The 22,090-nt window shown below is 49.3% G+C and overlaps 12 protein-coding genes across 13 annotated transcripts; 7 read left to right on the top strand and 5 right to left on the bottom strand.

Moving 5' to 3' along the window:
- Positions 1-44: 44 nt before the first annotated feature.
- On the top strand, positions 45-2,804 carry FOXG_20715 (uncharacterized protein). Its single transcript, XM_018401024.1, has one exon. It carries the CDS (start codon positions 344-346, stop codon positions 2,480-2,482), a length of 2,139 nt encoding a protein of 712 aa, XP_018250866.1. The 5' UTR covers positions 45-343; the 3' UTR covers positions 2,483-2,804.
- A 26-nt stretch (positions 2,805-2,830) lies between these two features.
- FOXG_12314 (uncharacterized protein) lies at positions 2,831-3,815 on the bottom strand (the record flags this gene model as incomplete). Its single annotated transcript, XM_018392075.1, has 4 exons — positions 2,831-3,176; positions 3,237-3,264; positions 3,310-3,692; positions 3,778-3,815. 4 exons carry the CDS (start codon positions 3,813-3,815, stop codon positions 2,831-2,833), a joined length of 795 nt encoding a protein of 264 aa, XP_018250865.1.
- Positions 3,816-4,563: 748 nt separating this feature from the next.
- On the top strand, positions 4,564-6,423 carry FOXG_12313 (CMGC/CDK/CDC2 protein kinase). Its single transcript, XM_018392074.1, has 4 exons — positions 4,564-4,997; positions 5,046-5,721; positions 5,772-5,990; positions 6,045-6,423. The coding sequence occupies exons 1-4, from the start codon at positions 4,961-4,963 to the stop codon at positions 6,055-6,057; spliced, it is 945 nt and encodes a 314-aa protein (XP_018250864.1). The 5' UTR covers positions 4,564-4,960; the 3' UTR covers positions 6,058-6,423.
- FOXG_12312 (uncharacterized protein) lies at positions 6,327-7,773 on the bottom strand. The gene is made up of 3 exons (XM_018392073.1): positions 7,407-7,773; positions 7,266-7,358; positions 6,327-7,218 (listed from the first exon to the last, which is right to left on the bottom strand). Exons 1-3 carry the CDS (start codon positions 7,700-7,702, stop codon positions 6,432-6,434), a joined length of 1,176 nt encoding a protein of 391 aa, XP_018250863.1. The 5' UTR covers positions 7,703-7,773; the 3' UTR covers positions 6,327-6,431.
- Positions 7,774-8,732: 959 nt separating this feature from the next.
- FOXG_12311 (uncharacterized protein) lies at positions 8,733-9,884 on the top strand. Its single transcript, XM_018392072.1, has 2 exons — positions 8,733-8,936; positions 8,983-9,884. Exons 1-2 carry the CDS (start codon positions 8,933-8,935, stop codon positions 9,768-9,770), a joined length of 792 nt encoding a protein of 263 aa, XP_018250862.1. The 5' UTR covers positions 8,733-8,932; the 3' UTR covers positions 9,771-9,884.
- Positions 9,872-10,870, bottom strand: FOXG_12310 (fructose-1,6-bisphosphatase; the record flags this gene model as incomplete). The annotated part of the gene is made up of 1 exon (XM_018392071.1): positions 9,872-10,870. The coding sequence occupies one exon, from the start codon at positions 10,868-10,870 to the stop codon at positions 9,872-9,874; it is 999 nt and encodes a 332-aa protein (XP_018250861.1).
- A 791-nt stretch (positions 10,871-11,661) lies between these two features.
- Positions 11,662-12,254, bottom strand: FOXG_12309 (uncharacterized protein; the record flags this gene model as incomplete). The annotated part of the gene is made up of 3 exons (XM_018392070.1): positions 11,662-11,851; positions 11,883-12,107; positions 12,169-12,254. 3 exons carry the CDS (start codon positions 12,252-12,254, stop codon positions 11,662-11,664), a joined length of 501 nt encoding a protein of 166 aa, XP_018250860.1.
- FOXG_20714 (uncharacterized protein) lies at positions 11,857-13,764 on the top strand. Its single transcript, XM_018401023.1, has 2 exons — positions 11,857-13,082; positions 13,196-13,764. The coding sequence occupies exon 1, from the start codon at positions 12,562-12,564 to the stop codon at positions 12,889-12,891; it is 330 nt and encodes a 109-aa protein (XP_018250859.1). The 5' UTR covers positions 11,857-12,561; the 3' UTR covers positions 12,892-13,082; positions 13,196-13,764.
- A 394-nt stretch (positions 13,765-14,158) lies between these two features.
- FOXG_12308 (uncharacterized protein) lies at positions 14,159-17,349 on the top strand. Its single transcript, XM_018392069.1, has 2 exons — positions 14,159-16,886; positions 16,956-17,349. Exon 1 carries the CDS (start codon positions 14,611-14,613, stop codon positions 16,045-16,047), a length of 1,437 nt encoding a protein of 478 aa, XP_018250858.1. The 5' UTR covers positions 14,159-14,610; the 3' UTR covers positions 16,048-16,886; positions 16,956-17,349.
- A 4-nt stretch (positions 17,350-17,353) lies between these two features.
- On the bottom strand, positions 17,354-20,169 carry FOXG_20713 (uncharacterized protein). Its single transcript, XM_018401022.1, has 2 exons — positions 17,982-20,169; positions 17,354-17,936 (listed from the first exon to the last, which is right to left on the bottom strand). Exon 1 carries the CDS (start codon positions 20,056-20,058, stop codon positions 18,523-18,525), a length of 1,536 nt encoding a protein of 511 aa, XP_018250856.1. The 5' UTR covers positions 20,059-20,169; the 3' UTR covers positions 17,354-17,936; positions 17,982-18,522.
- FOXG_12307 (uncharacterized protein) lies at positions 17,476-18,146 on the top strand (the record flags this gene model as incomplete). Its single annotated transcript, XM_018392068.1, has 2 exons — positions 17,476-17,554; positions 17,656-18,146. 2 exons carry the CDS (start codon positions 17,476-17,478, stop codon positions 18,144-18,146), a joined length of 570 nt encoding a protein of 189 aa, XP_018250857.1.
- Positions 20,170-20,327: 158 nt separating the features above from the next.
- On the top strand, positions 20,328-22,054 carry FOXG_12306 (uncharacterized protein). 2 transcript variants are annotated; one of them, XM_018392067.1, is made up of 2 exons: positions 20,328-20,405; positions 20,478-22,054. In XM_018392067.1, the coding sequence occupies exon 2, from the start codon at positions 20,483-20,485 to the stop codon at positions 21,866-21,868; it is 1,386 nt and encodes a 461-aa protein (XP_018250855.1). In that variant the 5' UTR covers positions 20,328-20,405; positions 20,478-20,482; the 3' UTR covers positions 21,869-22,054. The 2 variants fall into 2 exon arrangements, with proteins under 2 accessions (XP_018250855.1, XP_018250854.1); XM_018392066.1 differs by having other exon boundaries at positions 20,328-22,054.
- The last annotated feature ends 36 nt before the right edge of the window (positions 22,055-22,090 follow it).

Raw genomic sequence — 22,090 nt, 5'->3', positions numbered from 1 at the left:
TTAGTCAGCATCCATATCCACGCCATATTCACAAATGTGTCGTGGAGTGTCGTGGATTTGAACCCTGCAGTTGACTGCCGCTCTGGAAGAAGACTTAACCACCAGCCAGCAACGAACGACAGCAGCCCAACGTACCGACGCAGATCCACTAAGAGCGGTTGACATCGCGCTGGCGGCACTGAGGCGGGATAAACCATCGAATCCGTCGGCTGGACAGGCGTGGGACCGGAGACCTTATGACTCGACACATAGGCCCGTGCAAGGGGATGTAGAGAGAACACGTGCACCACTCTACAGCCCAACTGTGACAAACACGTCTCTGCCAGATCAGCACCAAGCACAAATGGTAAACACGAACCGGAGCATCGATAGGCAGCTCGGCTCTGGATCACTTCCAACCCCGCCAGCCCAGTCGTTGCCAGGGCCCATGGACATCGATAGCTATTCATCACGCCCTCGATACAGCGCAGGGTCGAGTCCAATAGGCCAACCATATCGCCAGCCACCTCCGGAGCAGCATTCACATCTACAACAGCCCCAGCCACGACAAGCGCAGGCTTCTCAACAACAGCTCCTGACTGAGTACGTGAGTGCTACACCCAGTCACCCAGAAAGCTTATCTCGGCGCCCAAGTCATGATCAGACACCACGGATACCGGAGCCTCCTCCCACCACCCAGTACTGGCATACGCAAGGGCGATTGCAGCAGACACACGATCCCCAACAGTCACCTCAGAATCAATATCAGCCAAGTCAGCAATCGCATGCTTCCCCTGTGTCCACTGCACCTCCGGTTCAATATCCGCGACCTGATGTACAACAGCAATATCCTCCTCAACAAGCGGCTCTTTCGCATTATCAAAATACGCAGTACCAGGCACAACACCCTCCAGCGCAGCCGTGTAATCAGCCGCCGCAACCTAATCAACAACAGCCTTCGGTGCAATACCAACAGTCACAACCCGCCCAACAATATCATGCTGCTCATCAGCCAGCCCCCACTCAGCAGTATGACACGCAGGCGCAAACTCAACCGATTGAGAGATCTACTCAGCGTACTCCTTCTCTTTCACACCTGATGCACAGACATTTGCATGAATCTCCGCAGAACAACCGTAACCAGGTGCTGCCGCCACCTCCGCAGTCTTCTCCCCCCATCTCTTCTGCCCAAACTCACAACCAGACATCACATACAACGCGTCTATCTTTTTCCAGCCCGTATGCCACTCCTCCAACACAGCCTCCACCACACGCGGGCCAGTTCCCAAGTGTACCAACAGTCGCCTCACAGCAAGCTGTTCAGCATACGGCGCCTCTCCGTACTAGCCACGAGTGGCCAACCCCATATCAAAATGGCCAAGCGCAGGCACAACAGGCCGGAGCTTCTGCTGAGCGGCCTTCTTCGTCTCATTTTCAATCCGCGCCCTCAAACCACTCTCGATCAGCGTCTGGTCATACACAAAACGAGCAACGACCTCCCTACCTACCGTCAACTCATAATGCATCTCGGCCTTACCCCTCACCGCACTGGAACCAACAATCAACCCAGGTTTCGAATCTTCCTCCTCCACGACCACTCGTGGCTATCGACCAACAACTACAACAAGATCCGAACCTACTGCCACCCTTAGTATCGAGTAATAGGCCACCAGAACGACCGTATCAGCCTTCTTATAACCCCTATTCAACTATTCCCAGCATAATGCAGCACCACGAACCACCTTCTGCCGCAGTCCATCCACCCCAGCTTCCTCGACTCCGGCAAACTGGTGCTGGCTCGCCACCGGGATTCTCTCAGGCACAACCCCAACAATCAACACCTGCAGCAGCCTATCACCCAGCCCCGCTTCGCCAAGTTGAACCAGCCGCGGGACCTGGGCCCTCACCGATACAACCAGTCGTAAGCCCCCATGAACAACGGGCCTTGCCTCCCCGGCCAGAGTCTTCTGCACCCCCGGCATCACAGCCATCCGCGCAAACAACTTCTAATCAACAAGCTGAGCCCGAATCTCGCTCGTCCCGTGATAAGCGGGATAAGCTAAACCCAGAACCACCGGAGAGCACCCAACAAACCTCAACAGCCGCGTCAACACATCAGCCGGAACCTGCCACCGCGGAAGCCAACAATTTTCACCCATGGGTCCAAGTTGATCTCAACCTTCCTCAAGACTCTCCCGACTGGGGTGATTCGATGCCATTTGAGCTCGTCGAGTTCATCTCTGAATGGGAGCGCCTGCGTTCTCTACGCCAAGGTCTGGGAGGTCTACGCAACCACAGGGGCGGCCTCGAATGCTTGTTCTGCACTGGTCCTGAACGGGTGCCTTACGTCTATGACCGCAAGAACTATTTCGAGAAGCATCTCTTGCATCACTGGCAGAGGGTGAAGAAGCTTCATCCAGAGGGGCCAGATCCTACCCCACGCCCAATACAGCGGCAACAGCCGTACATTTTTAGGGACGGCACTGCAAATCTCAATATTTGATTCGGAAAATAATGAACAGGAAAGCATTATGCGAGGTGTATTGGATTTAATGAGGCGTTAATTGTTATTGATGCATTTTGGTGTCAAATGGAAGGAACCACGAGAGCGGAGCTACCGTCACTTTTGTGCCATGGTATTTGGATAGGCATAGACTGACTGATGTATTGTATATATGATCTAATTATTTACATATGGGATGTTATTTGCTCAAGTCAAAAGCCAAGTAAAGGCCATCAAGCTCAGCGAAACACGCATCGTCACAAGATGCCGAACCTTATCAAATATCTCGTAGATATAGATCAAAGGAACGTTTTGAAGATGAGTTCGTTTAGTCGTTCGACGTCTCAATCACGCACCGCAACGACGAGTAAGACTGACATCGTCAACAGCCATCTCCGCATACTGGAATTCGCCTTCGCACTGGATCTCGAAACGCAGTTCCCCAGCATCATCGGAGTTCTGTGGCGTAAAGACCTCACTCACTCGCTGATATGTGAAGGGGCCAAGTCCATCAAAGTTTCCGCTATCCCACATTTTCTTTCCATTGACGAAGGCGTTAGCATAGCAGAGGAAGTCAAAGCCATTGAAATTCTGCATGCTGATGTAGTATACCAACTCATATTCGTAGTCTCCCAAGGCGGGGAGAGCTTGAGAGAACGTAGTGGATGGGCGGCTTGAGATGAGGGTGTTGAGGCTGGTTCATGCGCTGTCAGTATAGTTTATAGAGGAGTCGTGGAGTAAAAGGGCAACTTACAGGCAGTAGGAGGGGGAACGCGGTTTCACTGAAGAGACTTGGACGCCACTGTTCAAGTCCTATGGCCAAGAACTGATGCTATCATCGAAGCTGGGGTTGTAAAGAACCTGTTCTTCAAGGCAAGGACCTGGCCCAACGGGACCGGCAGTGGTGGTGGTAGATTGCTCAGGAGATTGTTCGGTGGTAGTAGCAGTTAGGAAAGTGGTGATAGACCCGGCCGTGGCAGCGTCCGTCGCGCTCCCGGTGATGGTAGTGTCGACGGCATCCGTAGTACCAGTGGCATCAGTGGTAGCGTCGGTGACAGTGGTATCGAAAGCACCAGTAGTCTCGATCACGTCGACGGTGACGGTAGACGAAGCAGTCTCGTGAGAAGTCGCAGTTGTAGTTGTCTCAAGAAGAATTGCAGACGAGAGGGCGAGTGAAGAAACAGGCTTGCAAGGTCCAGCGCTAACACCGCTAAAAGCAACAGCAGCAGCCAAAATTGCGACCAATTAGCGAGCCATGACAAAACTGTAGCGAATGGACAGTGCAAAGTGAGCACAAGAATGAAAGATTGATAGCAATTGACTGGGAATGCATTTAGACAAGGCAACGAGGGATTGGGGCTCCTCATAAGTTGAATTTACGGTTATTTTTCATCAGGGGGAAAATATGCCAAGCCACTGAGCTTGCGCGCAACAGGTGAAATATTGCCTTTGGCGTAAACTACAGGCAATAGTTTGGTGGGTTGCGATGAGAGCTGAGCTGCGGTGCAGGGATTGAGCCACTGCCGTGGAAGCCAACACAGCGCTAAACATGCACTGACAGCGATAACTTTAGTGAGCTGATGAATTGAGGCTGTCAAATGACAGACAGCCTCCTTCACAGAGCCATGTCAATTCGGGGTTGTGTCATGATCTTAAACCACCATGGGCACCTCTCAGTTGCTCAGGTCTAGCTACACCATCTTCTTGACCTCAGGTCCCTTAAGTGTAACGACATGTAAACCTTGGAGTTGGTTGGGTCGCGGTGTATCTTGTGAAATATTGCGAGCATTCCGAGATCATTCGTGTTTGACAGCTAGAGCGCAAAGTGCTCGTTTCAATTGCATGAGTAAAAATACACTCATATAGCCCTTACTGCGGTGTCGGGCAGCGCGTCGCTCATCTCACCTCAATTGTTATGGTGAATGAGATCTCACTCATCGCCACTCCAGGGATGAACAAGTCAGCAGTGAGGGTAAGGTAAGGGCTTGGCCCTTAGATCGATCGGCCAACTAAGAATATGAACGGTCGAGAACGCACGTAAAGGACAGATTGAACAGCGATGATAGTGATAGAACGAATATAAAGATAGTTGAATGAAAACACCAGAACAACCTGTCAAACGATCTATCAACAGTGGTTCAAGTGAGTTGGTGCGGAGACAAACAGAGAGACGCGTTGCGTTAGTTGTCCCCGCAACAAAAAAACAGAGCCAACGCGTCGGGAGGAAAATGATCCGTCAATGCATCGAATTTTCAATTGACGAGGGACACAAAACAAACGGAAGAGGACAGACAAAGGAACAACCACGTCGCATGACCGAAATATAACGACTAATCTCACAGATTAACGAGCAGTTTATCGCATATAACATAAACCCACCGCGACGAACTCTATTCCCACTATCCACAGCCTCGTCACCTCATCCCGCCAGGCATCAGCATCTCATCTCATCTCAACAGTCCCCACCAAAACTACAACATGGATAACTATCAGAGAATAGAAAAAGTCGGAGAAGGTTTGATCGTCCATGCCATGTCTGATACATATTATTGACTCTTCTCAGGTACTTATGGTGTTGTCTACAAAGCCCGTGATCTCAGCCACAATGGCCGCATTGTCGCTCTCAAAAAGATCCGTCTTGAGACCGAAGACGAAGGCGTTCCCAGCACCGCCATCCGCGAGATTTCCGTCCTGAGAGAACTGAACCACCCCAACGTCGTCAGCCTCCTGAATATTGTTCACGCCGACGGCCACAAGCTCTACCTCGTCATGGAATTCCTCGACCTTGATCTTAAAAAGTACATGGACTCGCTCCCCGTCACAGACGGCGGTCGTGGAAAGCCTCTTCCCACCGGAACTGCCACTACCGTGCGAAACTTGGGAATGGATGAGAAGGTCGTGCAGAAGTTTATGCTGGATCTGGTCCAGGGTATTAAATATTGTCACTCGCGTCGGATATTGCATCGCGACTTGAAGCCACAGAACTTGCTCATTGATAAGGATGGAAATCTCAAATTGGCTGATTTTGGTTTGGCGAGAGCATTTGGTGTTCCTTTGAGAAGTTATACCCATGAAGTTGTTACGCTGTGGTATCGCGCGCCCGAGGTCTTGCTTGGTGGACGACAGTATTCGACCGGTGTTGATATGTGGTCTGTCGGTACCATCTTTGCTGAGATGTGTTCCCGAAAGCCCCTTTTCCCTGGTGATTCCGAAATCGATGAGATCTTCAAAATCTTTCGGTGAGTCAACCCCGACCTAGATCCTTGAGGACGAGTACTTATCTTGGCAGGACCCTCGGGACACCCGATGAAGACGCCTGGCCTGGTGTCACCACGTACCCAGATTTTAAGCCGTCTTTCCCCAAGTGGCAGCGAGATTTCTCTACTCCTCTTTGCCCGAACCTGGATGAGGCTGGTCTAGAGCTACTTGACTACATGCTCATCTGCGATCCTGTAACTCGCATTTCTGCCAAGGCGGCCCTGAACCATCCTTACTTTGATGAGATTCTGTGAGTAGTGCTACCAGATTTAACGGGAGTATCGCTGACAAATAATTACCGCAGGGGACGTCACTGATTCACTGATTCACCGAGTCTTGATGTGAGAGGAGATGATGAACGGAATATTGTAGAATAAGACTAAGGAAATGCATGAAAACGGTATCATTGAGGGTATGAGTAAGAAACAGGATGAGCTTAATGAGGATTACGCAAAGGAGGCAATTGTTGATGATAGATGGCATAAGGATCGGAGGTCAAAATTGTAAACTGTATTTGTTTGTGCTGCATTGTTCTTCCCTTCATACCATTCCGACCCAGGCGTGATCGACTAACATTTGAGGTCTCGCATTTATTTTCTTGACTGACTGAGCTCACACAAGACGACATGAAAAAGGGTCAAAGTGAATAGAAGTATACTAAGAATTATGTACAAAATCTCAAGGTCATTTCTCAGACCTTGGCCTTGGTAGTAGCACCAATAGCAGCTCCAGAAGCAGGAATCAAGAAATCGCTAGCCTTGACACGTCCATCAGTTCCACGAGCACCCTTGAGCGTGGACGCATCCGTGCTCTTGAAAGAGGCATCATTCCAGGTATCCTTGCTATCCCACGAGTTTCCAGACGCAGAAACCTTGCTATTCAAGCTAACCTGATCACCAGTGTTGCTGGCAGCAACGTTCTTGGTGACCTTGGACGAAGAGCTGCGCAGGTTGAAACCGTTGTCGCCGTTCTTCCAAGCAGTGTTACGGTCAAAGGTCAGAGAGCCAGGGTTTCCGTTATCGATGAAGCCCTTCTTGGCGTTCTGGAAGGCGATGCAGTTCTTGACGATATGGTTCGCGGGAGGGTTGTTGGTGATGCCAAGCTTGAAACCGTTGCCGTCACCTTCGAAGGGCGTGAAACTCCAGCGGTTAAAACCGTTGCCCCAGGCGTAGACCTCATCGAGCGTCACGGGCGAGCCGAACATGTACAGGTCCAGACCATCGTCGACGTTGTCCCATAGACGGGCATTGCGGAGGACATTGCCTTCACCTTGACCGTCTTTGCAAGCGAAGCCGTCGGCACTCTCACCGTTCTTGCGAGGGTCACGGTTACGGTAGGAGTCGAGGTTGATGACTTGGTTGTTGGAGGAAGCGCCCTCGAGCTGGAAGCCGGTCTCATAGTTGTCATGAGTGGAGAGACCTTCGTAGTAGTTGTTGGAGGCGTCTCTGGCATAGATACCATAAGGGCCATTGATGATCCTGTGAAATGTAAGCATTCGAATCCTTGAGGTTCAAGTTGAACTTACTCGAGATTATAGAAAGACCACCACTCAGCATTTTGGATATGGAAGACGCCACGCTCAGCGTTGGGGAGCGACTCGCCAACAGCCTTTGGTGTACTGCATCATGTTAGTCTTGCCACACTCTCCATTGTAGTTGTCACTTACCCAGGCATGTTCTCTCCATCGATGATAACCTTCTCATTCTGATAAGGCTTCACAGTAATGGGACTTCCCTTTGCACCACTCGTCTTGACCTGAATGTTTTTCGAAGGAGCATAAGTACCCTTTCTCAGATAGATAAAGTCACCAGCCTTGGCAGCATCAATGGCAGACTGGATCGATCCATATGGTGCAGCAAGAGTACCAGAGCCAGTACCAGTAGGAGATACAAAGATATCCTTAGCGTTGGCACCAGCCAGGAAGGCTAGGACAATTGCGGGGGTAAGCTTAATAACAACCATATTTGCGAGATCCAATGATTAGAATGCTGTGACAATTCTTCATTTTCGATGGATTTGTCTATTATTTTATGTATAAGAAACGCACTACATGTAATTTCCTAGATGGGGCGTACGGATTGGTCCACTCCGAAGGGGACGACGAGGTTAAGGATGAGGGGTATTTCCACCAATGAGACGATATTACCCCTTTCAGAAGATCGCTGTTTCACTGGTGGACATCATCTCGGAGACGTTTCAAAGGAAGTATTTGGGGGCATCTTGGAAATTGGGGTATTCAAGGTGGCTCATTCATTCCTTGATGAAGTTAGTAAACCGATGATTCGGGGAGAGATAGGCCGAAGCGGTGTGATCATATGTTCAGGAGATTCCTCTGCCCAATCGCTCAACTCTCTATGCTCGTAAAGATACCTTAACCGACAGTTCCTTGTCACTTATAGGACATCATAAGTGCCGATCCGCAAAGCAAGCATGGGGAATACGAGCTAGTCATGAACGGCCCGGGTCGTTGTGACTCTCCGGAGTAGCTGAGTTGTTTGCATTACAACTCATCGCTGCTACCTACACGTTAATGCTCTGCAGAATTATCTCTGTGGTTGTTTCCTCGTTTGCTCCCCTTTCCATATCTCTTACCGCTCCATGATTTCAGGTAATTCATATGCCGATAAATACTTCTTAGCCTTGGACCATTTCCAAATCTGCTACACGAAGATGTCAGAAGGATCAAATGGTTGAAGATTTGCCAACAAGTTTAAGCTTCCAGCCTATATCTCTGATATCTCCTACACTAGAAGAAACTTCCCACCGGAGTACGCCCTTTCCGCCTGGCCCAAGAAAAGAGGGCAAAGTACATGCTTCATATTGCGTATCAATGTTCAGGATCCCATAAGTGAGAGAGACTTTGTTACTCATAAATGAAGTACTAGCGGCCATACTAGCTCACGTCAGATTCTGGACTAGAACCTCCGTGTTCAGACGGCGACCAATGCTTTGAGGTTGAAGGCGTACCGTCTTAGTAAGAATCGATGGAGTCCAGACAGTGATTGGCTTCAGCCTCGTGATTCTACAACGTCATCATTACCAAACTTCATTCGTTCAACTAAGCACTTGATAATAGTGCCCAACCTTCAGAGAAGTATAAGAACTACTATTCCGGGAAGTCATTTTCTCGAAACCTTCATCTGAGTCAATAGTGGATATAGCTCGAAGAATTCATGCAATTTACACACAAAAATGGGTGAGTTGGCATACCCCTCATTTGATCTCACATCTGACATGACCAGCCACCGAAACCAATAATCAAGGCCTCAGCTACGGCGTCGGCAACATCAATGCCAGAGGTGCGTTTACTGCCGAAATCAAGATTGCTCCCCGGGTCGGCCTTGAAGACATTTGGCAGGGTCAGTATGCCGGCGCTCAAGTGATGGGAAAGCGTCCAGGCATGTACATCAAGTACCTACCTACGAAGTATCACCCTATCAACGGCGATATGCTCACGGGAGGCTGCTATCTCTTCGACACGGTTGAGAATGCAAAAGGCTTCGAGGACTGGACAACAAATGAGTTCGAAGTGGGCGAGCCAAAGACGACCTATTGGAAACAACCTTTGTTCAGGCATGTTGATGCTTTTGTTTGGAACGTCATCGGTGCTCATAACTTCACTCCAGTCGAAGAGCATGGCATCGGTCGTTTCCAGCGTTGGACTTACCACCATGTCGGTGTCGAAGCCATCTTGAAGCAGCTGTATCCTGTTCTCAAAGATGCAGCCGAGAGAAGAGGAGCTGGCTCGTTTTGGCTTCTACACCGACCAGAGGATAAGATGATCTCTGTTCACATGTCGTTCCCCAAGCCGGAAGATGGTGATCATGAGGCCATGCGTGAAGAGGTCGAGGATATTGCGCGTGAAGGCTCCGTCGCGGATGTCTTTCCTGATGCACTCGAGGTGGAACCGCTACTAGATAGAACGAGCATTTACTACGCTGTTTGGCAGCCTTTGGCGCAGGGAGATGGTGTCAAGGTCACGAGCCCAAACTTTCCCGACATTGCAAAGGCGTCGAATGGAGCAGCTTGAGTGTTTCACATAGGGAGCCCAATAAATTGACGAATGCTGTCTATTGATCTCATAACCGATGTTCACAAACGAACCGAACTTTTATGCTTCCAATCTGTAACCTATCCCAACAGTGCCTTTTTCACTTTCTCAACTTCCTCCGAAGTTCCACAAACCAACCCAGCTCTATCATCACACCCCTTCAATATAGTATCAAATACTCTCGCACCCGTCTCAGGGTCAATAGCCTGTCCACCTGCGCACTCGACAACGAGCGCTACAGGAAGCAGCTCGTAAAGTCTTCGCAGCTTAGCCTTGCTAGCAGAAGTTACTGGTGAGATGTACACGCCGTGACCCTTGACTAAAGCATGATAGATATCAGGGATGAGACCTCCCGAGTACCGTAGAGTGTACTTGTCAGTGATGAACTTTGTCACAAGGTTCATGTAATTCTCATTCTCGGCGGCGGCTCGGAGGTTGGCGGGTGCAAAGTAGCGTGTTTTGAAGGGAGGCTCAGCGAGTCGAAGCTCAGGTCGCGCCACGACGAACTTTTGGGTGTCGTTGAGGCTGACTTCGAAGCATACAGGCTTAGATCCTGGGACTCGAAGGGCAATAATGGCGAGGGTTCGTGGACCGAATACTCCAAGAACAGAGGCGATTTGTTTCTCTGTAGGTTGCCCAACTGCAGTCACGCCGTCCCAGATGCCGACAATTGTACCCACGGACCAGTTGGGTCCGATGATAGAGCTTCCATCAAGAGGATCGAAAGCAACAGTGTATTGCTCAGCACTGCTATCAGCCTGCGTTGTCTCTCCTGCGCGCGCTGGCTTCTCGACAGGGTCCTCTTCACTGCTGGCAGTTTTGATAGCCGATGACTTAGCAATACTGTCACGAATAATGTTCTCGGCCAGAACATCGACGTTCAGCTGCTCATCACCAAAAGCATTCTCTGTGCCGACGATGGAAACATCATATGATCCTCTTAGCCCTTTGCCAATATCTGCAATAGCGCTTAAAAGCTGAGGAATGACCGAGTCCCGCAATGAAGCTCTGTTTTCTTGGGGTAGCGCTGATTTGAGGAACGGCGCGAGCTCGAGCTCGGGCGCTTTTGTTGGAGACATTTTTGGTGGATGTGATGTTGAAAATGTCAAGTTCAAAATGTCGATCTCGAATTCGAGGTTGCGTCACTGAAAATTGACGCAATTGAGCTGCTGTCATGGTCGAGCTTAACCAGAAATAGTTTAGAGAGTGGTCATCGACGGCCCGATTAGCGTTGATAGCGGGCGATAAGGACGCCTCTGAATCTTGACATCACATCATGGCCATGGCGTTCAGCCATTTTTGCCTTTATCTCAACATCGAATGTCTGACGGCCAGAGGAAGACAGAACTAGACTTTCTGCTCATGCGAGTAGGCAGGGTGTATGATTCTTACCTGTTTCCATTCAGAGGATTTTATGACTCACCGACTCCATGAAGTCAAATGAAACTCATGAAGTCTAAAAGCTTTCTCTGCTAAGAAGTCAGATTAAAGAACTCTCGATTCAATAATCCTCAAGTTTGTCATATGTTGTCTTCATGGTTTAAATCATGAGATATCTCTGAGGAGCAATTTCGGGATGCGAATCAGCTGAGACCGAATTTCCGGGAAACCCGGCTGCCTGGTCTTATCGGGCCGCATAAATCTGGTTTAGAATATCGTATCACTATTTCTCCCGTGATAATAAAAGCGAATATGATTAAGACTGTGCCTATGACTGAATCACCTGATCAATTAGTGTTGAGAGAATCAATTAAGTCAAAGCGGGATGATGGATGAGTACATGCGGAACCGGGTCCGCAATACGCAATACGACGAAAAATGAGGTGTCACAAATCGATCGACATTGAACAAATCTTGATTCGATAACTGCTCAATTCTGACAAGATACCTTGGTTCCACGGAATGTCTCGCGGAATCGCATTAGATTATCGACATGTACACGTTTCCTCGATACTCGGCGGCCGCGGAGTTCCATGTCCGCCAGGTCATCAGTTGTCCCAATTGACACCAGAATCGACTTTATAATTTGGATTCGCTGGCAAATCGTCAGATCAAAGGGTCTGCATAGCAGTATATTCATTAAACTCTTACGATGACGCAACAGTCTCGCTAGCAACAACAGGCCCCTTCAGCAGCACAGGGTTTCCATCGTAGAAGTTCTTGATATCACCAAAGACAGCAGCGGCCGCCTCGCTAGCAGCAGCCTTCTCAAACACCTCAAGGCTCTCCCACTCAAGAGTAGCCTGGATCTGGAAGGGTGCACCCTCCTGGAAGGTAAGAATCTTGTAGTTCTTGAGACCGTGGGAACCCCATTTGCTGCAGAGGCATTAGTAATTGCATCGAATTCTGGTGGTATGTCAGATCGGGTCCCACTTACGATGCGACAAGAGGCATGTGCTTTGTGAGATAATAATCCAGGTCGAAAGAAGGACCGGAAGGATAGACAACGAGAACTTGAGCCATTTTGATATACAAAAAAGTGATTTGCGTGAAGTTTTTGGCGATAATTGTTTCAGTGAAACGGCCTCAGCAGCTAAAATCGAGGGGTAGCAAGCATTTATATAACAGTACCGAGCGGGGGTGAGAGGTAGCTCCCCACCTTGCGAATTGGGTGAGGCGAACGGGTTAACGGAGCCATCCTCGGGGTGATGTGATTGATGGAGACCGATTACTCAGCTTGGGAATCTAGTTGAATGGTGTTTTCGATTTCAGGAGGGTCCCGAGGTTGAGCGGTCAACAATTGCCTTGGCTAATTAACGTTAGTTGGCTAATGCAGCCACGCCAGGTACAAGTGCGTGGCTTGATAAGCTTATCAAATTTTGGCCGGTGTGACATCCATCGACAGGATTTTGACAAAAGGTGGCAATGGGAAGTAAAAATTTCATTTAAGTGGTCTAAAATACATCAACGGAAAATGAATATCTTCTCTCCAGCCAGACCAGATTTGCCCTGGTTTGCAACAATGACAATGCGACGATATGTTGGTAGGCTGTCTTCCATATCATCCGATGCATCCTCCATCAGCTTCAAGATCAGATATACTTCCTCTCTGTTACCCCCCTTCTGTCGTTATGTTGATCGAGCATTTAGACGCGTATAGCTCGTGAACTCTCCCCGGCCATCGCCGAATTGTCCCTCCCGATACCGAGGTATCGCCATCAGAGACCCAACTCTTGGCCTTCCAGTTCCAAAAGTGGGGGATCAGACCAGCTTTCAGGACCAAATCGCAGACAGAGTTGCTTGAGGGTCCTCTCAGGACTAACATCTAAGACTGAATCTTTGAAACATAAGGTAAGCCATCCCAAGTAACATCACAGGCCAATACCGTGATATGATTATCTGTAGAGTGCAAGCGCTCCAATGATGATACCTGAAGGAAATCCCAAGTAATGTATGCATTACAGGATAGCCGTGACCACGATGGGTCACCAACAAGCCGGGCTGATTTGTTCGGCCTCAAGCGCATACAGAGAAGATCATCTATGGATGCTTCTTTCGATGCGCCAAGAAATGATGTGAGGGCTGATATTTGCTGGTACTAGGATGTAATCCCAGCTATTACATCAATTCTGTCGCTAAGAAAAGTAAAGTCTCTCCTCGAGTAGACTGAAACCCAACGATACCAGTTTCCCTTGTCGTTCGTATATGGCTCATCAGGACACGTGTCGGGTATCGCTTAACAACTCGCCGACAGAACTTGTAATTCATCTCGCAACCCGCAAGCCATTCTCCATGTGTTGCGATTCGGTCGCCAGAGTATGACTTCCCTGGGTCTGCTTTTCTAAACTGCCAGGTTTGGATGGTCAAGCGCTATACGATACAGTTCGCATCAGTATAAGCATTGCGTGGGCAAGTTTGAACGACTTACATGTTTGCACGGAAAGAGAAGAAATGATGGTATTCATATGCATATAAGTCATTCCCCATCCCTGAAACAATATATGAGTCTTGAGAAGCTGTGGGCTCAACCGTAACTCATCTTCTTTTCATCTTCTTTGTGTTCTATCGTACTCTTCCGATAGTACTTAGTCCCATATACTTGGACGAGAGAACATGTCTCTGCTGAGCCCCGAAGTTGGTCATGATCTGGATGTCATTCGACCTGTTCTTTTCCAACTCTGGCTTCTTTGCTGGACTCAATAATCTGCTTTATAACACCCTGAAATAATTGACAAAGTATCTATGTTCTTGAAACCATTTTTGTCTAATCCACTTCCATTGGAGAGGCAAAGGGGGCAAGCCTTGAGAATTAAGCTTAGGTGCTTATATGTCCCCGCTAACAATCAGGTGACGTTTCGCTTGAGTCCCTTGAAGCAGGGCTCTAAATTGCCAAGACACTTAAATCAACAAGGCTCCATATCGCTGCGCCCAATAATCGCAAGCTCCCATTCCGTCTGTTGTTGACCATACAATTGATTGATTAAATGCACATGCGAAGATCATTCCTTTTCCAATCCTCATAGCCTTCTTCAACCAATCCTACTTGCAAGCCACAAACAGCCCGTTCTGCCTTGTTTGCCCCGCACCTTCTCTTTATCGGATAGATCAACGGGGATCGGGTCATATTAGGTCTCGATAGCAATCAGCCTAATAGCGACACAGCCACTTGCAAGACGCCAGTGAGGCATCAACGCCGGATTGCGGTAGCACAACCGCTAAGATGATAGTGGGAGGCAACCAGGAAGAGGCCTCCACGTTGCGATCCCCCGCCTGTCAGATTTAGTTTAATAGGGCTGAACAGGTCCAAGACTTTGCGGGCATCAGCATCAACTTCCAAACATCGCTTAATTGAAGCTTAAACAGTCTATTCACTGCCTAAATGTCGCAGCAACCTCCGTACTGGCAAGGTTCCCAGGGCGGCGCGCCCCCTCAGCCGGGCTATCCGGGACAGCAGCAGCCTGGCCAGGGCTACTACCAGCCACCCCCAGGCCAACAACCGCTTTACGGCTACCAGCAGCAAGGCCCACCTGGAGGACAGCCAAATCAGCCATATCCTCCTGCAGGCCAACAATACCCTCCTTCAGGTCAGCAGGGCCAATATCAGCAGCATTCACAGGGCTACCCACAACAGCCTCCTTACGGCCAGCAAGCCCCCGGACACCAAGCGCCTTACGGGCAACAGCCTCCTCCGGCTCCTTATGGACAGGGACAGTATCCTCCCCAGCAATACGGCGGTCCTCAGCAAGGCCAGCCTCCATACCCTGGTCAACAATGGCACCAGCAGCCTGGACAGCAGCAATATGGTGGGCCGCCAGTAAACGTTCCTCCAACGCCAGCATCGCCAGGTTATGACCCAGCCCAAAAGGCATGGGTCAAGCCTGTAGACACCGCAGCAGACGTGGAGGCTCTCCGAAAGGCCATGAAGGGAATGGGCTGTGATGAAAAGGCTCTGATTCGTGTTCTCGTCAGCCCCAAATACGCTGACCCATGGACTATTGCCCAGCTAGTCCGGGACTACAATAGCCGTTTCATGCGCGATCTCGCAAAGGACATCGAAAGCGAGACCCGTGGCGACTTTGAAACATGTCTTCTCGCTCTGATTCGCGGACCATTGGAGAATGACGTTCAAAATCTGTCAAAGGCTCTCAACCGCGCTGGCACCGATGAAGATGCGTTGAACGATGTTCTTCTCTGCCGCTCAAATGCAGATATTCGTGCTATTACAGCCGAGTACAAGCGTTTCCGAGGCAAAGAACTTCTGGTCGATATCAAGGAGGATGTCGACGATACCCTCTACCGACTCTACAGCATGGTTCTTGCCGCCAGGCGAGCGGAGGATAATGCTCCAGTGATTCCTCACGAGATTGACCAGAAGATTACAGAACTGCAGAGGGCCACTGAGGGTACAATCGGTGCCAACGCTGTTTCTGTAGCCCAGATATTCACCAGCAGCAACGACGCCCAAGTTCGTGCAATGAACGATGCATATCAACACAAATATCACCGCAGTCTTGAGAGTGTTATTGAGAAGGAGTTCCGCGGTGACATGGAAGACGTGCTGCTGCGGATACTCTACCATGCACAGGATCGAGCTCGATCTGATGCAGGCAGACTCAGTATGCCACTGAACAAGTCGATGCGTAAGGACCGTCTCTTCATCAACAGACTCGTCAGTCTCTACTGGGATCAGGGGCGCTTATATCAGACAAAGCAGGCGTACAAGCCAGTTACTGGTGCTACGTTGAGTGGGAATATCAAGTCGGTGCTGAGCGGTGACTACAAGGACTTTGCTCTGGCATTGATTGGTGAGAAATAGGTATTATGAAGCAATGTTGGATACTCTGTCAAAGGTTGTTTATTTTGAACATGCAGTCAGATTACAAGCCTTGACCAAGTTATCTTGTTGTGATGCAAAGTATATACGGGACTTTTAGTAGCTTGAGTCCTTGATTGCGAATGCGATACATGAATATAATAAAAGCTTACCTGCGGCCGAGAAGTGCAATGCTCACAACCCTTCAACAATCTGTGGAGCACCAGATGGAAGGCACATATCAATGTCAGTGTTGGAAATGCGTCCCCCTCCAAGAATGTCAGGACTCACTATGAGTGGCTTGTAATAAGTTACAATTTTCAACCCCCTTGCGAATCTCTGATTTCTATCGTCTTCAGTCCATATTACTCATTAATTTCTCTGGCCACCTGGTGAGATGACCTGGCTGTCTGAGCTGACACATAATGGTGGTCTACCATGTTGGTGGCATGATGTATCAAAGGTTGCACGTTAGGGACAGATATACGGTCTTGAAGCGCCACAACAGACTGCTAGCAAATTACAGGCAAGAATGCCCAAGACATGTGCTGACGAGAGATTATTTGCACTTTCAGTCGCATGAGAGCCTGCTTCCGGTCATGTTAAGAAATCAGGCTGGCGGTTAAGACTTTGGTACTTAATCCCCGCCTCTCGCGTCCTCCTTCTTTCTCTGTATCTTCTTTCTTCTCTTGCCTTTTAGCGTCTTTTAGCATCTCACGTTGGAATATGGTTCAGGTAAACCGACACAATGCACAATCCGTACTCACAGGTTTGCGCTATCCCTCAGTGCAACAGACCACGCAAACACTTCACCACTAAGATCTCGCCATGGTGCCAATACCGTACGTGCTCGCGTCTCTAATCTTGCACCTACCAGATTTACTAAGAATGGGCTTTGTTTGGAACCTTAGATGTTTGCCCTACGTGTACAGGCCGTTCGAAGCGAGCAGCGTATCGAGCCTGCTTTGTTTGCAATCCTCCACCACGCGACGACGACTGCTGCATTGTGATGTAGCGTCATTATGGTACGACTGAAGCAGAAGCACTATGTTTCTCTGCAGACCTCAGTTTCACACGGAGACAGGGTGCTAGAACAGAGTTCTTCTCTTTGTAGACATTATTATATCATTAGCATGCGTTGGCCGGTCATTGTGACTTCCTGTCAAGTGGATAAGCCGGTGATACACCATCAGCATACTTACCGGTCCAGCCTACATGGTCCTGGCATACATATTGAGGCTACCGTATCAATGCGACAGCACCTTTTGAGATAATGATTGAATGCTTTACGGTGTGACCTCCACGCTTCCATAATTTCTCGTAGTTGCATAATTGAAAGTGAGACATGAGACTTGGTTATATAAGAGGGGAAATAGCCTGCTTCTCCACCGGATCCTGCATCTTTCCATTAACTACGAATAGCAGCCCACAATGGTAAACAACCAGCAGCAATCTGCTGTCGCCCAGAAAGCAAACTGTACCGACTTACACAACCAGCAAGACCTGCGTGGTTATCCCACAACCTTAGCGCCCTCCCACAGCAACTACTACCTTTGTTCCAGCGACTTCATCGACTATCTTGTCGGGGGGCGACCGCTCCCGCAATCTTAGGCGTGCGCTGCTCATACGGCATCAATGGAGCTCTGCTCCGACACCAAGTCGACCTAGAGACTTGGACCGCTCATTACACAGGTTCGGAGCCGGATTCCAAACAGCAGGCTCTGGCAGACAAAGAGTTCTTTGCGAGTCGAGAACGATCTCCCAAGCCCGTGGTGCTAGGGCTTGACAAGGCAGACCATGCTGTTCGCTACGCCTTGGATGCCGGCTTGATCGACGCTGGTTGGATAGAGGGTCTGGAGATCAAGGATCCCTCTCCGGATCTACGCAAGGCACTGCAGGGTGTGAGTCTCATAATTTATGCGGGCGGCGTCAGTTACCTAAGCTCCCGAGCTTTCGCTCGCATCATTGCTGCAGTCGGTAGATCAAGCAACCTCTGGGTCGCTAGCACTGTGATTGGGACACCCTCCTATGAAGAGATAGCGACTGAATTGACAGAGCACGGGCTTGTGACCGAGAGGCTTCCGGGCGTTGTCCTTCGTTAGCACCGCTTCGCCTCTGCCCAGGAACAGAGTGATGCGCGTGGACTGGATCCGACTGGCCTTGAGGATATGGGTTATGTATGTGCTGATGTTTTCATATCCCGTTCTGTGAGGAGATATCAAGGCCACCTATAGCAAATCTGATTGCGGATCTCGGCGGTGTTCAGTTGACGGACGCTGATGGCGTGGCTTGAGGCAGATGCAGCATGAGAGGCCAGGGAAAGCTTAACTTTCATCCGTTGCAATCTGAATCCTCTATTTCTCAGAACATCCTACTGTAAAAAGCAGCGAGTTTTCTCAAGTATTTATTTAATATTAGGACCTTGCTCTCGGCGCCCTATCCTCTCATTTTAGGCTATCGAAGTCTCAGATTTTGGAATTATGCTTCTACAAACGCATCAAGAACTCCCCTCACGTATTTCATCATTTCGTCTTGATATACCTGCTCTTTGATAATGAGAGGGTTCCGAGTGTCAGTAGACCTTTCCAGATAAGCCTTTTCATACAGAAGAGGCCGTCCATTTCTGAGAAAGTGGACTCCTAAACGGTACAAGGACAAACTGTTCGTGATGAGGACACAGTTCGCCCTTCTATCGCTGGCGTTTTGGGACTGCGTTTGAAATTGTTGCCAAGACGCATACCAAGTCTGCAGTGCCGAGTCCAGAGCCGAAGTATCGACGGGTAATATTGACGTTTGGGCTTCGAGCAAAAGCGAGTTGACTGCCAAGACCAAAAGATTCATCCCAAAGGCTGTCAGATTTGTCTCAGCAGGAGCATGGCCTCCCATGAGGCCTTTAACGGAGGACAGGAAACAGCTAGAAGGATCTTGGGCTGGTAGTGCAGCCCATAGAGATGCAGAGCAAGCCGTCCAGCTGGCATCGTCGCATGGGAAAGAGGCCCTCGTATCTGTCGGGGATAGAATGGGTTTACTGCCACAAAGTATTGACTGGTAGCAGTCAACTGCATACACGCCCCAAAGCACTCGTTTGTTTGACTCTTTTTGTATCCACGATGTCCAAAAGTGTGCATTGCGTGTAGCTTTGGTACATTCGCCGTGAACCTTGAGAAGACCTTCGTGTCGTATTGCTGCGACGAGGAGCGGATGTATGAGCCGAGACGCAGCTCTTTCGACACTTCCCCCGTTCGCCATAGCAGCAAACTGTAGCAGTACCAGAGCCTGTAGTTCTTGAAAGGTTGGCGAGCTTCCGTTGGAACGAAGACAGGACTTGGCCAGCTGTGATGGAAGAGAGCCGTAAAGTAACTTTGCTTCTGTCGTAGAAATAGAATCTCTTTCAAAACCGGCGCCGATAAAGCAAATTGTTCGAATAAGAACAGAAGGCGATGAAGCTAGACAGAATGTTGGAACATGCAATAGTGGAAGTGAAGAGTGAAAGTGCGAGAAGAAGAGCCTGGCCAGCGTCTCAAGGCGATGCACAGGGATGGTCTCTGGGCCGTCAAGCTCAAGAAGGAAGTCGGCTGGAAGTCGGAAGTTATCCGGGCAGACGAGTCCGTCATTTGTTCTCATACCGGTCCAGAGATCATTGTTGCCAGGTACGGTGTTTTCGCCAATGGGCGATGTCATATCGCTAGGGCTCCATGTCCAACTACTCATGTCAACCATGCTTTCGATGTCAACGAGTTGTGATAGAAAGTCAATTTCGCCAAAGGATGATGTGTCAAAGAATGAAAAGTCGACATTCTGCTCGAGCGGTGGCTGCGGTTCATTTTGCTGTGTGATCCCCTGTGGCGACGGGTTTGAACTGGCGATGCTGGGCGTCGTTTTCCTCGTCCGTTTCTTGCGGCCAGCTTTCACGCACGTTGAGTTCTTCTGTTGACATCGCGAGCACGGAAAACCCTTCTTGTCGAGGTCGCATCGGACCTTGGACGTGGCGCAACTGACGCAGCTTCTGTTCATGTTTGTTGAGTGAAATGTGTGAGTTCGTGATATCGGGATTTCGGGCGCTGGAAGTATTAAGTAGAATTTCCCGATCAGAAAGTCCCGCAGCTTTAGTGTGTGCTGATGAAGTTTTAGTATGCTTACGGTGCATGTTTGTCAGATTTTAGAGGCATTTCAGCCAGCCAGATGTGACTGTCATTGGTCAATCCCCAAGAGCATCGGGATTATTTTGGGAAATTCCGATAGCTGAAAGTCCCGAAACCCCGGAATCGCATCATCAAGCCAGGACAGGATTTATCACTGCTGGAAGCTTTAATATATGAACAGACGTAGTTGTCTAGCTCTACTTACATCTTACTCCTCATGTCAGTCTCAGATCAACTATCACTCTTCCTACCCATACCAGCTCCTCAGCTTTATCATTGTTCATCGCTCAGGAAAGATGTCGGAGACTGCCTCCAACGAAAAGCCCAAGCAACTCTACCAAACATGGTTTGATAGATTCTGCTTGGTAACTCGGCGAGAAGACCCAACTACTCATTCCACTTGGCAAAAGCACGCAATCGTCGCCATAACAACTCTGTCTGCATTCACAGCACCATTTGCCTCATGCATTCTCTTCCCATCGTTTACAACTCTTGTCGACTACTTTCACACCACCGAAACAAAAGTCGCACTTACTACAACTGTCTTTCTTCTTGGCTTGGCTATTGCTCCGCTGTGGTGGAGTACCCTGAGCCAGCAGTATGGCCGTCGACCAGTTCTAGTCTCAAGCTTCCTCATCTCAACAGTTGCGGTGATTGTCTGCGCAGTCTCCAACTCGCTGTCTCTAATCATCGTCTTTCGACTTATCGAAGCAATGGGCTGCTCGTCTGCTCAAAGCGTTGGTGCCGGCGTCATAAGCGACATCTACATCTCGACCGAGCGTGGATCAGCTTTGGGCTGGTTTTACCTGGGAACACTTATTGGACCTTTGGTTGCACCCATCATTGGTGGCGCTTTGCAAGTCTGGCTTGGATGGCGTGCAAACTTGTACTTCATGGCCATTTTCACCTTCATCGCTGCCATGCTCACTCTGTTGGTTCTGCCCGAGACACTTGTCAACTCGTCTACTGAGCAGCCGAAGCTATGGCACCAGGTCCTCAAACGCGATGCCCTCGCACCACTCCCTAAACTGAAGTTTTTGATGGCTCCTTCCATTGCTCTGACTATTGCCTATGTGAGCATCTGCTTTGCAAGCCTGTACTGCTTCAACACGACGCTTCCATACGCTTACGCTGCTGCACCTTACAACTTCTCAGCCATCGAAATTGGTCTTTGCTATATCAGCAACTGTCTCGGATACGCCATCGGAAGTGTCGTCGGCGGCAAACTGAGCGATGCCAAGTTGCGCCAGTACCAGACAACACATGATGGTGCCATCCGCCCCATCGAGAGGATCAAGACAGTTTGGTACGGCGTTGGCTTTATCCCCGCTGGATTGATCATCTACGGATGGTTGATTGAGAAAAGGGTGTTTTGGATTGCTCCTCTTGTCGGAGCTTTCTTGTTCGGCCTGGGTCTCATGCTTGTTACGGCAACGGTTATGCCTTTCCTTGTTGATATCAAGCCGGGAGTCGGTGCTTCAGTCGTCGCTGATCTCAACTTGGTCCGTAACATTCTTGCTGCCGTTGGCACTGTAGTGTCTCCAATCGCCACGGCAAGTATTGGCTTTGGGTGGTGGATGTCTATCTTGGCTTTGATCTGCTCTTTGGCAGTTGGCTGCATTGTCATCGTTATGTGGAGAGAAGGAGCGGAACGGAACCCTACTGATGGGACGGTCGTGTGAAATTTGGACAATAGATGAAGCAAAAGGAAGAAAGGCGAGTTCACGACTCCTTGTTTTCTTATGGTGTATTGCTGTTTTTAGAGTTCCATATACTCATAGAAGGGCTGCTCATGGAGCACTATATATTTACAATAGAGCATAGACTGTACTTCCAACTGACACCAAGTTTCAATTCCTCAAAACCTATCTAGTTGAACGCCATATTGTCGCACTTAACAGGTT

This window comes from Fusarium oxysporum, chromosome 13 (assembly GCF_000149955.1).
Source record: "Fusarium oxysporum f. sp. lycopersici 4287 chromosome 13, whole genome shotgun sequence".
Classification (NCBI taxonomy): domain Eukaryota; kingdom Fungi; phylum Ascomycota; class Sordariomycetes; order Hypocreales; family Nectriaceae; genus Fusarium; species Fusarium oxysporum.
This window is presented reverse-complemented; position numbering and strand designations above follow the sequence as displayed.